Genomic DNA, 13,589 nt, shown 5'->3' with positions numbered 1-13,589 from the left:
CTCACACTCTCAAACATGCTCTCACACTCTCAAACATGCTCTCACACTCTCAAACATGCTCTCACACTCTCAAACATGCTCTCACACTCTCAAACTTGCGCTCACACTCTCAAACCTGCGCTCACACTCTCAAACATGCTCTCACACTCTCAAACATGCTCTCACACTCGCAAACTTGCGCTCACACTCTCAAACATGCTCTCACACTCGCAAACTTGCGCTCACACTCTCAAACCTGCTCTCACACTCTCAAACATGCGCTCACACTCACACATCACACATTTTCAGGTTTGTACTGATGTTCTTATTTTGTGACATCACTCTGTACGTCACTAACTGTCAATCTTTCCACAGCAACTTCCCTCCATGAACACCTGCCATCAGTTTTTGTTCCTCACCGCTCCGCCTGATAGAGAGGCTGAATTTTCTGCAGCAAAATGCCGTTATGGGAGTGCATTTTCCTTCCAGTAAGTGTGATGAGTTCATCTGTATTTTTGATTGCATTTTGTATCACATGGTCAACAACTTTGTCAAATTTCTAAAATCCTCAATTTTTATCCAATTCACTTGAAATTTGTTGAGAATTTGCGGATCAGGTCACTGAATTCAACCACCGATAATTTTTGAGGTCTAAAGGTCAAAAGGTCAACATAGGCCAAAGGTCAACAACATATTTTCGGGATTTAGCAAGTATGGTGCTATGCACGGCATGTTTATTGTTCTTGAGTGTTGTCACAACATCCTCATGGATTTTCTTCAGGGTCAACCTGTTGATAAGCAGGTACTTAATCACTGCACTGATTTCATTCTTCTCCATTTTTCAAAACACCATTGACTCACTCACATTGACAAGTTTGTTTACCTGCAAACATAAATGGAACTTGTTTCAAAATAAACATCAAATCACAAGGATCTGTTGGGTCATAAGATGTCATCATTGGTCACGCGACAAACTTTCTCAACACTCGTCGCTGTTAATCAAATTTGAGTTTTGATGTGGATTTTGAATGTTTTTTTCAGTTGTTAAATACTTGTCTTCTTCACTCATTCATCAGAACTAGCCGACACCCGTAGAACATCCACGCAAGGGAGGATGTGGTGTATGGATAGAGTGTACCATTATGGATGGCATAGGGGAGCGCTCATGGGATCTTCTTCTTCCGTTAAGCTCCAATTTTTTCTCTTTAAGTTAAGTCCAATCAGTCCTCTCTGCTCGAAGTGCTCAGGCCATGCCTTCCCGCTCTCATACTTTTATTGCCGTTCGGTGTAGAAAGGGATTGACATATCGTTCGTCTGTTTCAGCTCGTTATCTTTAAGCTTCCTTACGTCTCGCCACCTGCTACACCTCTCTGAGTTACGAGGATTTATGCAACGCACCCCGAGTATCGCAACGTCACTCCATTTAACTTTATTAAAATGACGATAAAGACGTGAAACCCGTGGAACATCCACGGAAGGGAGGATGTGGTGTATGGATAGAGTGTACCATTATGGATGGCATAGGGGATTTGCTTGTCCGAGTAAGAGTTAGGAAGAAAGATGAGAATGAAGAGTGCGTATATGAACAACGATCGCCGACACCGGCACAAACGCATGCTCTGGATTGTCCACTCAGTGGACGGCTTGCTTTCGCCTTCGCCTGTCCAATCAGCGGACGGCTTGCTTCGCCTTCGCCCAGCAGACGCCAATACGATGGCGTCGTAAGATGGCGTCGTATCGGCAGTTAATCGGATGCTTTTGGGCCCCAACGTCGGCTAATTCAGATTTTTCGAGTATGGCTGTACGTGATAAACAAAGAGCGCGGTTCGTAGATCGTAAATCCATTAGTGCCGTGGGCATCGGGTCACTGGGTGCGGCGTAAAAGGGATAACAAAGTCGAGTCCTTACGCTATTATTATATAGATGCAGTGTGAATTCCCAACCTGTAGTAGTAACACGTACACGTTATTTGCTTCGTGACGGCTGTATTTTATTTCTGATGTAAACTGTTTCCGCCCTCCAGTGGATCAAACATTAGGACATGGAATAGCATTATCCGCCAAGGCCTGATGTCACAAGCTTTCACCAAAAAACAGGTAAAATATGTCATGAGGTCAGCAGTTGGCAATATTCTTGTGCAAGGCGAACGCTTAAATGACTTCGCCCTTGCTTTGGTAATGACGGTTAAGTCCAATTTTTGTATCTGTTTGGTTGTGCATATAACTACAATAGCTGTTCTGTGAGCTTTGCAATCCATGTTAATAAAGATATCCTGTTTGAGATTGGTGTGATGCAAGCACAGGGTTTTCCCCAATGTTGAAAAACAACTGTGAGGGTTTCATAAACTGATAAACAATGGAGCAGAGATTAGATAGGACAGCAAGGCCTCCAATCTACCTCCACTGAGTGATGAGCAGGTCTTGAGACTTGTCATTGTGCTGAAAGATGTCAATGATTTGAGAGATTTTGATTCCACTGCCTCTGTTGAAGGGTAAAGGGTGAGGTAGCTTCACCAGCCTGGACTGAAGGAAAATATTATATTTGGATTTCCGTAGTACTTTTTACATACTTGTCAGACACGATGGTACAAAGAGGACTTGGCTTTCTGAAGAATATCAAGGTTGTGACAATTCTTAGTGACCAGCCTGGAGATGTGTTCAGGCCGAGACAGGTTATGGCTGATCATCAGGCCATGGACGTCCAGACAGGTTTTTTGTTTTTTTGTTTTTTTATATCCAGGATCGAGGCTCATGAAAGAGCTAGCATTTATCACACAAAAAACAAACAGACAGACAAAACATATAATAAGGGGAGCGGTATACAAGATGGGGAGAGAAGGGGAAGCACACAAGCACAACATTTGAGAGCAGGGACATCGGGAGATCTGTGGGAGGGAGAGCACTTGGGGGCAGGAGGCGTGGGAAGGGGGCGGGGGGAGGGAGAAGTATAAAACACAAGGACACTGCAAGGACTTCCAGGAAAGGAAGTTGGTATTTCAAAAAAGTGGATCTGGGGTGAAATTAGTGGGGCTAGAAAACATCAAGATTTTGGATGGGGGAAGATAAGAGATGGTGGTGAACAGCTGTTTTAAAGACCTGGAGGGAGGAGTGGGATTGAAGAGAGTGAGGGAGTTTGTTCCAGAGGTGGGAGAAATGGGGAATGAAGGAGTGAAGGTGAGCAGAGAGTCTTGATTTTGGCAGTTTAACCATAAGAGGGTTGTTGGCAGATCTTGTGCGACCTGTCGGAATATTTGGGGGACAGAGCCCAGAGAGGGGGGGGGGGGGGCAAGGCCAGAGAGGAGTCGGTAGAAGACAGAAAGACCAACCAACCTGCCTGCGGTGCATAAGTGAAAGGCGCTCGGAGTTAGCTTCATCGCGGAAGATTCCAATGATTCTGAAAGCTTTGGTTTCAACAGCGTGAAGCCGAGCTAGGTGTGAGGCAGGAGCACCGGCCCAGAGGGGAGAACAGTATTCCATTGAGCTGCAGATGAAAGCCTTGTATGTGGTGAGGAGCTCAGGTGTGCCAAAGGAGGACTTCGCACGACGGAGGATGCCCAGTCGGCGACTGGCTTTGGACGCCAGCTTGGAAATGTGGTTTTCCCAGGAAAGATCATGGCAGATAGTGAGACCGAAAAGCTTGAGTGACAGAACTTCTTGGAGAGGATTGTTCAGAAAGTAGATGGGAGGGTTGTCCAGTCGGTCTTTTCAGAGAGACATAGAAAGTGTGAGATTTCTCAGGATTGAAGGACATGTTCCACTTTGACCAGTCTGTGATTTTTGTCCAGGTCTGCAGAGAGTGAGGAGGCTGCAGACTGCCGATCTGAAGGATGAGGAATGGACCGGCAGAGAGTGGAGTCATCAGCAAAGAGATAGAGAAGATTTTCAAGAGAGTCAGAGAGATCATTGATGAATACCAGAAATAGCACAGGGCCCAGAACACTGCCTTGGGAAACTCCAGCCTGAACAGGAAGGGGAGATTAGAGAAACCCATTCAGGACCACACGTTGCCTATGACTAGAGAAGACGTCCACAAGCCATGCGTGGAGATTTCTATGGATACCAAAGGAGGAGAGTTTGGTGAGCAGAGCGGGGTGCCAGACCGTATCGAAGGCACGTGATATGTCAAAGGAGACAGCTCTAATTTCCTGTTTGGCATTGAGGACCTCCATCCATTGTTGGGACAGCAGAAGCAGCATGTCCAGAGTAGAGTGACCTGGTCTGAAACCAAATTGATGATCAGAGATCAAGCCAATGGAGAAGAGGAAAGATTTCATATCCGAAGCAATGATGGATTCCATGACTTTTCTGATAATTGGGAGAAGGCTGATAGGTCTGTCGTTGCAAGGATCTGTTTTTGCACCTTTTTTGTGTAAAGCGGTGATGTTGGCTGATTTACAAGCTGATGGCAGATTACCTTGAGCAAAAGAGAGGGTGAAGAGAACAGAGAGAGGGAGGCAAAGAGCGGCAGAGCAGGATTTTAGGACCCGTGGGCTGATACCGTCAGGTCCAGTTGCAGAATCAGAGTCGAGGGTTGACAGAAACTTATCCACCTTGTCAGGAGAGAAGGACATAGAGTCCAGGAGCAGCTGGGTACGACTGGGTACAGTGGGTACAGAGAGGGATGGGTTTGGGACACAATATTTAGAGGCAAACACAGAGTTGAGGCATTCACCTTTTTCGCGTGCGGAGTCAGCTGTGTCGCCGTTTGAGGTAAGGGGGGGGATGGAGGGGGAACAAACACCAGAAACAGATTCGACCAGACGCCAACAGGATTTGGAAGAGGGAGACAGGTTTGAGAGTTCAGTCTAGAGAGAGGAGAGATATTGTTTCCTGGCTCTCCTGAGGGTGGACACACACTTGTTTCGGGCTTTGTGAAAGGAAATGAGATTTCCTTCCATTGGATTTGCTTTCCAGGAGGCGAAGGCAACTTCTTTCTGGGCAACTGCCTTCTCCACAAGATTCCGTGTACCGTGGACGGGAGGAAGGGTATGACAACTGAAGACGAGATGGGATAAATCTGTGCATGAGAGAGAGCAATTTAGTTTGGAAGAATTCCCAGGATAAGTTGATGTCACAGGCAGTGGAGATGGGAGGTCAGTCCAGATGATTGATGGCTGCTTGAAGACCGTGCCAGTTGGCTTGAGTGAAATGCCAGACTCGTCGACGCTGAGGAGGCTCTCTGAGAATGGTCAGAGAGATGTCCACTTTGAGAAGCACATGATCAGATGAGCCGATTGGAACAGAAGAAGAGCAGCAGACATTTGCAGGGAAGTTAGTCATAACCAAGTCTAGAAGAGAAGATGCTCCGTTGACTGAGATCTGGGTCGGGAAATTGACAGATTGTGTCAGTCCCAGTGAATCACAGAAGTCCTTTGCTGAGGAGCCATGGCTGGTGAGAGAGGTACCCACACCCAGCCAACTGGCATGGTGACAATTGAAATCACCACATATGAGGAAGAGAGAGTTGGGATGGGTCGATAGAAGTTGGTCCATATTATCAGATGTAGATGTAGTGATCACTGTTTGGTGGACGGTACAACACACACATGAACAAATGGTGGGAGCGGAGAGGAAGCCGTAGCCAGAGGTACTCCTGGGGGTGAGGTGGTGAGAGGGCAGTGCAGAGCGAGTGAGGAAGAGAGTTTTTGATAAAGATAGCAACCCTACCTCGAGGACGAGGCTCAGGTCTGTCCTACCCAAGGAGGGAGTAACCCGGGAAAGATATTAAGGAATCGGAGACATCATGAAGGAGGAAGGTTTCTGTTAAGCAGATCAAGTCTGGTTTGTCAGAAGCAACCTGTATCAGTCAAGTTTGAGCGAAGGCCCTGGATGTTTGAGGTCCCTACCGTTAATGAAGAGGAAGGGGGTTGCATCGAATACAGAACAGGGGGGGGGGGGAGGGGTAGGGTAAGATGTGGAAGAGGTGGAAGAGGCGGAAGAGGTCGGGAGAGCTGTTGAAAGTGTGTCAGATTTCAGAATGGCTCGGAGAAAGGGAAGGATGGGGCGGACAAAAGGTTTGATGGTGATTGGGTGAGGCACAGTGAGCTGTTATTTGAGGGGGAGGGGCAGAGCGAGGAAGAAGGTTGGGGGAGATGGAGGTGAGAGTTGGAAGGGGGAAGAAGCGGGGAGGATGCTTTGAGGAGAAAGGGTGAAAAGGTGAGAGGGGGGAAATGGAGAAAAAAATGAGGGTGGGGAGATTTGAAGGGGAGGGGTGAGGTGGGAGTTTATGAGGGGAGGGGTTAGGGGGAAGTTTAGGAGGGAAGGGGCAAGGTGGGGGATTTGAAAGGGATGGGAGATGGGGGAGATTTGCAGGGGAGGGTGAGGGGGGAGTTTAGGAGGGAAGGGGCAAGGGGGGAGATTTGAAAGGGATGGGTGATGGGGGAGTTTTGGAGGGGAGGGGTGAGTTTGGATTTTTGAAAGTGTTGTACGATTAATGGGAAATGAACATTTATTGCAAAATGAGTTTCTTGTGACCTTCAAGTCAGATATGTTTAAGGATGCTGGATGGGTGGGGGTCGGGCGGTGGGGGGTGGTGGAGTGGAGGTGAGTTTAGGGAATGTAGGAAGGAGGAACTGTAAGAGATGGAATTTTTTTTTGAAATGGATAGATTTGGTGAGCAAGTTGAAAGCAGCCTTTTAAAGAAGAAGAAGAAGAAAAAAGTGTTATAATATCTGACAGAATACAGCACTTCAGGGGAAAGTTTCAACATTTTAAAATTGCACAGTGAAAACTATCTGGGGAAATGGGGGTGAAACACATGGTTGAAGAACGAACAAACGAAAAGAACAAAGAAGGAAATATATTAATATATATATATATATATTAATATATATATATATATATATTAATTTTTTTAGCTAAGATTTTAACGAAAAAACACGGAAGTTTGGGGTGAAAAGACCGGGAAAAACTGAGAGAATGAAAGTAAATGGACCACAATCGACCACTGAGAGAAAACAAAGCCTCAAGGTAGGAAGCTTAAAGAACTAGGCCACAAATAACGTGGTACGAAATTATCGACTATTTTATGCAGGTATGAAAGATTAACACCGAGAATCTTCCAAGGGACACACTAAAGGTACACACTAAATACAGTTTCGACAAAAATACAATTGTGAACAATTACTTAACTTCGATAGCGTGGCGAGCGTGGACAGCTTCGAAAAGCCGTAACCTCAGTTCTCACGTGAGGTTATGGCTGATCACCAGGCCATGGACGTCCAGACAGGTTATGGCTGATCATAAGGCCATGGAGGTCCAGACCTGTTCTGGCTTATCATCAGGCCATGGATGTCCAGACCTGTTTTGGCTGATAATCAGGCCACGGAGGTCCATACAGGTTATGGCTGATCATCAGGCCATGGACGTCCAGACAGGTTATGGCTGATCATCAGGCCATGGACGTCCAGACAGGTTATGGCTGATCATCAGGCCATGGATGTCCAGACCTGTTTTGGCTGATAATCAGGCCACGGAGGTCCAGACAGGTTATGGCTGATCATCAGGCCATGGACGTCCAGACAGGTTATGGCTGATCATCAGGCCATGGACGTCCAGACAGGTTATGGCTGATCATCAGGCCATGGAGGTCCAGACAGGTTATGGCTGATCATCAGGCCATGGACGTCCAGACAGGTTATGGCTGATCATCAGGCCATGGATGTCCACATACTGTGTACCTCACCCAGAGGGTACAGCTATATAAGTAGATTGAATGATTCTCCAGTCAATCCTTTTGGAATGACGTAGCGAGCATGTGGGACTTTAATGCATTTATTGACGTGTTCTAGTTCGTGAATATCGAATTATTTAGTCGAGATAAGCACACAACAGGAATGACCCAACAGTCCGCCAGTTGGAGGTGTGAGGAACAGATCTGCACAGGGTGGATTGGTTTATAAAATGGTGCACAATGAATTTTTCAGGAAAGCAGAGATGCCATTTTTATACCAAGAACGTGACTGATCCCAGTACACTACATTGGGGGATGCCAGCCTGCAGTGGTAGGTTACAGGACAGAATGCCATACAAGGCGATGTACTGCCTCCGTACATGGAGTAAACCCGACGAGTCAAGGAAGAAATGCTGAATCTCACCGGAAGATAGCTTTGAGAGCAAAGTTCACTTCGAGACTGGCAGATAAATGTCCAAAGAGATGGGCCTGAGCTTGTGTTTGATATTCAGTGCATCCATCCATTCTTGAGTTCGAAACAGTAACATGTTGAGAGGAGAATACTCAGGGCAGAAGCCATTTTAATGATCTCAAACAATAGGTTTGGAGAAGACTTGTCACCTCAACACTTTTTATTTTGCGATCTGATCAAAGAAGGCAGACTGGTAGACTGGCGGCCATTTTAGTTGTAAAAAAAAACCCGACGTTGAACTCGTCCTCGACCATTTCTCGGATATGCATTTACTGATCTTGTTCAAACTTGGCACACAGATAATGAATGATGGGTTGCATATGCACCTCATTTTTTTGAGATCAGATCCAAGATGGTCTACTGGTGGCAATTTTGTTACTTAAACGTGTCCCCAACCATTTATTCCATGTCACATGACCAATGAAGTCAGTTGAGCATACACACAAATGTTGGAAATATGGCTATCCCTTTAACTCTGTAAAGCACAATTACTAAAACCATGGGGTCGATGTGACATTGTATGTCTTTTCCACCGTGTTCCATCATGCTTTGGTTGATGTTGGTTGCAATGCCACGCTTTGGGAGGTGGACAGCGACAATGAGGTCGTGCCTTTGAATAAGTTACCGGGTGGCATTTGACCAATCTTTAATGTGAGTTTCTTGCATTGCAGGGACATTATCCCATTGTAATGAAAGGTTGTTGAGGGGTAGTTGCATTTAACACATGACATGCCTTTCGTAATACTCTGATAACATGTTGGCTTGCATCTAATTCCTGACTATTTCGGCCCTGAAAAGGCCTTTTATGGTATTGCAATTCTGCTATTTGATGACATTAGTTTGTGTGTGAGAAAACTTCACAGGTGGACCTCCTGAAGGTTGTAATCTCCCACTCGATGCACGCAAGAGTTCGTTCATGCAAACTGCTGTTCTCATTGGTGTTGGTGTTGTCTTCCTTCTTGTTTAGAAAGCAAGAGAATTGTATGGACCTGGTATTTATACGTCCCCGCTTTATCAATTTGCCTGTCCTTACTCTGGTGAGTGATTGCGTTGACATTAAACCAAGTATTGTAAATACCCTCTTGTGTACGCGTATATATAAATCACAAACTCGTGCCAACCATGCGTGATCTGTCCTCCTCCGCTCTTTGCACTGTAAGTATTGTCACGTCTGAGGCTCCGTTAACACAGTATACCTACCTCGGCACCAGCCTGGTGTTGGCGTAATGGTTAAGGTGGCTGTCTTGAGATCTTAAGGTCATGCCGTTGAATTAACACCTGTCATCCTTCTCAGCCTGTCAACCTTCTGAGGTCAGCAAAATGAGTACCAGCGGACTGGTTATTGAGGGAATTGCATCAGCGGCACAACCGTTCCCCCAGAAAATGATGCAACCAGCAGCCACAGGCTGCACACGTACCACCACCACCTCAGCGTCAGGACCCTTAGTCTCAGGATATGGCCAAGCTGCGTTCAATAAAATCTCCAACTTTACCTTTCCCTAAGGGTCATTCAGTTTGGCCAAAATCGACGGCAAACGCACACGAAAAGCAGATGACTCAAACACATTTTCTTACCCTTTGAAGGGTTTATTTATTTTGTAAAGAAAAGTCCAGGGAAGAGGGGTAGACGAGATGCGATTATCAATGGTACAAACCAAGCGAATCAAAAGACAGAGTTAAATGGGAACACTCTAACTTATATACAAGGATGAGAAATTAATCTCAAAACCAAACCCGCACGAGGTGCCACAGATCACACTTGTACAACAAGATAAGAGTGCAGGCAGGACTTCCCTTTGATGCATTGCGCAGGGGAAATGCAGCACTTGATGCATTCGGCTTTGGAAACCAGGAGAGACGAGAACCAGTGACGAAATTGGTCCAAAGACGAAGTAAAACTGCCACGAGCAGCGCCGGTGATGAGTATCATCCAAGATGCAGAAAGCCAAACAGGGCACAATGAAATGAATCGGCCACAAGGAAGGCCAGCGACGATCACCCCCTCCACCAGGCCTCGTTCCTCCCCCCTTTGTCCTTTTCAAACAAGGCCTCCTGGTATGCCCTTCTTCTCTCCAGGCCCTTCCTCCTTCCCCAATAGAGGTGGCTCCTTCCCCTCTCCAAAGGGTGATCCCAGCTTGGGTCAATTACACACAAATAAAACCACGATCAAAGTCTCATCCAAAAACTTATCCGTGATGCAGCTTTTGCTCGTCCCCTCCATCCACACAAAGCCTTCTCTTCCTCCTGGTCTCATTTCTCTTTTTATTCCTCCTGGGCAGAGTTCTCCTCTGGGCATCCCCAGTAAAAATAAATGTACATTTGCACTTGCGACTCCACTGCACTGCCACGTCTGGCACACAATGGCCAGACAGATCATGATGGCCTGATAGCACACATTCGACACATGTGTGCTTCTGTCATGGGAAGTTCTCACATAGCCCCCACCCACAAACAAGAGGTGTTTACACTTCCAAAATTTAACTGCGTACCCTGTATATAAATTACATACACTGCCTTCCCAGCATCACAGATTAACAAATGACTTACTCTGACAGGTCCCTGTTACATGGCAAACTAACAACTCGAAACACACAGACCATATTACACTTACCACATTCTAGCTATTGATTCCCTTCTCCCCTTTCCACATCACAGTATATTTCCATCCCATTCCCGTTTTTCTTCTCCTGAATGATCCTTGCCACTTTAAACACATAATATTAGTCATTATCATGCCATACAAGTTATTGCATTTGAATTTTCACAGGTCGACAAGAGCTCCACATGGTTGTTGGTGCTGTTGTTGTGGTTCTTATTGGGTGTCGATTTTTGAAATGTACACCCATTGGTCGGACAGCTGCCGGGCCCCACTCAAATTTGTCGCTTGACTCCGCCCAACTTGGCACCCAGATTAAATATGGCCACCATCTTGCTTTTCTGGTGGGCCTAAGACATCAGGCTTAGGCCAGTGATGATTATACACTGCCGGGTTTGTTGTGTCAGATTTCCATTGGCTTTATTTTGGGCGAGTGCTACTCACGATGAGGGACCCTGAAAAATATAATCATATGTCGCATAAGCATTATTGGTAAGGTAAGGTTTCATCAAGGCCGTCAGCATGCACAGTACGCACCTCCCTAAAAATAGCATTACGTAATTTTTGAACGGCCCCACATTGGGGTTAAACAATCCGTGAATGTGTGACAAATCAGCTCATTCTGATATAACTGTGGAGAGGCTGACATGGATGAGAGGTGTCGAGTTCATCTTTTACGCGTTTCCCAATTGGCCCGTGACTGCATTTTGTCGCAGGAATTGTGACCACAGTGTGGTAATTCTTGTTATAAACCATGTGGTATTTAGATGTTACAGTTTAAACTTTAAAAATTGTATACTTGGCAAAAAAAGAAACGCAAGTGGAGAAGACGCATTTTTTAAATGTGCATTGTTGTGCACAAATTATCATTGACAAATATTTGTAATACCATTTTAAGCATCTGTATTTTCAACCACATTTCTTGAGCGTCATGCCTCACTGAACCACCACAATGGGGGTTGAATGGATTTTCAAACAATCACTTACTGTGGCTTCAAAGGCTAAATTGCATAAGAATGTTGATGTTCCTGTGGTAGTCTATGGTCCATGGAGGCTTGAACCGAATTCACTCAGCAGACGACAATGCCACCAGTTGTTAGGTTAGGATAGGGTTAGGGTAGTTGTTCGGGTTAGGGTTAGGGTAGGGTAGGGTTAGGATAGGGTTAGGGTTGTTGTTCGGGTTAGGGTTAGGGTTAGGGTAGGGTAGGGTAGGGTTAGGATAGGGTTAGGGTAGTTGTTAGGGTTAGGGTTGTTAGGGTTATGGTTAGGGTGAGGGTTAGGGTTAGGGTTAGGGTTTGACATAAAAACTTGCGTTTCTTTTTTTGCCAAGTATAGTTATAGTTAAATGAAGTTCTATTTCTTCATCATTCTAGCAGAAACCTATCAATATTCTTATTTGCCATTTCAGTTCCAAAGCTACATCGGTAGTGTTTCTTTTATTCAAATGTTGTGTTTCTTTTTTGTGCAGGTTTAAAATATCCTTCCTTGAAAACCAAACCATCCAAGGTAATCTTCAGGAATGTTTCAATGGAATGTTTAAAGTTCAATTCCAAAGCAAGGCTGTGTTGTTGTGACCAACATTCCACAATGTTTTCCTTTCCCCAGTATAAAAACCATGAATTGTTCACGAAGAAACGCATTATCAAATTCATTGCCATATGTGAAGGTAACCGACTTTTCTCTCACGTAAAAATTCCTTTTTATCCATGGTTTTTGTGTGTACTTGATCCTTTGTGTGAATTAGTCACTGAAGCCTTCCCTCTCCAATAGTGATCAAGTCACCTTCCCTGAGGAAATGCGATTACATCTGGGTTACTACAAATCCTGCCCACATCTGCGTCCGCCTTCTATTTGCGTAAGTACTGATCCACGCAATGGTGATTCCAGGTGGAGGTTTCTGTCCACAAAGCTAATCCCAAAGTCCTTCAGGACACCCCAAGTTGATTTGTGTTAGTTCTCAGGTTGGTGTGGCTCATTTTTCCCCAACTTCTGGATTTTTCTTTTTCATATTTAAACTTTATATCAGTTAATTTCATCTCATGCGACCTCAGCGTGATTCCCCATGTAGCCCCAGAAACATTGGCAGAAAGAGAGTGGCAATCATATGTGTGGGAAAATTGCATGCTCAGTCAGGGTCGCCCAGACAGTTCAGATGGCAGAGCATTGGTACGGATCAGCAGAGGACCTGTGCTCTTCCTGGTCTGGGTATGTAATTTTCCCACGTATATCAATTTAATCATTTAATCCTGTTCATTAATGGAATTGCTTCACTACGCCCCCAGTGGTGTTTGTAATAGAGGACATGGATTTGTAACCCCCCCCCCCCCCCCCCCCCCATTGGAGCTCCGATGGTTGGCAGCGAGTGTCCCGGAAGCACTGGCAGAAAGAGAGTGGCAATCATATGTGTGGGAAAATTGCATGCTCAGTCAGGGTCGCCCAGATAGTTCAGATGGCAGAGCATTGGTACGGATCAGCAGAGGACCTGGGTTTGATTCCTGATATATATCAATCATGTAATTTTCCCACATATATCAATCCTTTGTTTTTGGTTATTGTTACCCTGAGTGATTTTGAACCATGGCCCCAAGAGGAAAACTGTTGCTAGTGGTGAACAAAGTGAAAAAAGGTCTAGGAAATCACAGAACAAGCAGGTTTTTTGTTTTTTTTTGGTTTTTTTTGTATACAAGATCGAGGCTCGTGAAAGAGCGAACATTAATCACACAGAAAGACAAACCGACACATAAAACATATAACATCGGGAGCGGTAGACAAGATGGGGAGAGAGGGGGAAGGACACAAACACAACATTTGAGAGCAGGGACCGAGAGACATGGAGACATCGAGAGATCTGAGAGAGGGCGAGGGCTTTGG

The 13,589-nt window shown here is 45.4% G+C and overlaps 1 protein-coding gene across 1 annotated transcript; it reads left to right on the top strand.

The window, feature by feature from the left end:
- Positions 1–358: 358 nt before the first annotated feature.
- LOC144894098 (protein mono-ADP-ribosyltransferase PARP6-like) lies at positions 359–12,796 on the top strand. Its single transcript, XM_078786152.1, has 6 exons — positions 359–467; positions 2,003–2,075; positions 9,090–9,159; positions 12,187–12,224; positions 12,324–12,384; positions 12,489–12,796. The coding sequence occupies exons 1-6, from the start codon at positions 367–369 to the stop codon at positions 12,575–12,577; spliced, it is 432 nt and encodes a 143-aa protein (XP_078642278.1). The 5' UTR covers positions 359–366; the 3' UTR covers positions 12,578–12,796.
- Positions 12,797–13,589: the final 793 nt, after the last annotated feature.

This window comes from Myxine glutinosa, chromosome 10, assembly GCF_964187855.1.
Source record: "Myxine glutinosa chromosome 10, kmMyxGlut1.1, whole genome shotgun sequence".
NCBI lineage: Eukaryota > Metazoa > Chordata > Myxini > Myxiniformes > Myxinidae > Myxine > Myxine glutinosa.
This window is presented reverse-complemented; position numbering and strand designations above follow the sequence as displayed.

Excerpts from the sequence above, each read along its gene's own strand:
- LOC144894098 (XM_078786152.1), top strand. The coding sequence starts at position 367 with ATGAACACCTGCCATCAGTTTTTGTTCCTCACCGCTCCGCCTGATAGA. Across the intron at positions 2,076-9,089 it reads AAGCTTTCACCAAAAAACAG|AAAGCAAGAGAATTGTATGG; the intron begins GTAAAATATGTC and ends CTTCTTGTTTAG. Across the intron at positions 9,160-12,186 it reads ATTTGCCTGTCCTTACTCTG|GTTTAAAATATCCTTCCTTG; the intron begins GTGAGTGATTGC and ends TTTTTTGTGCAG.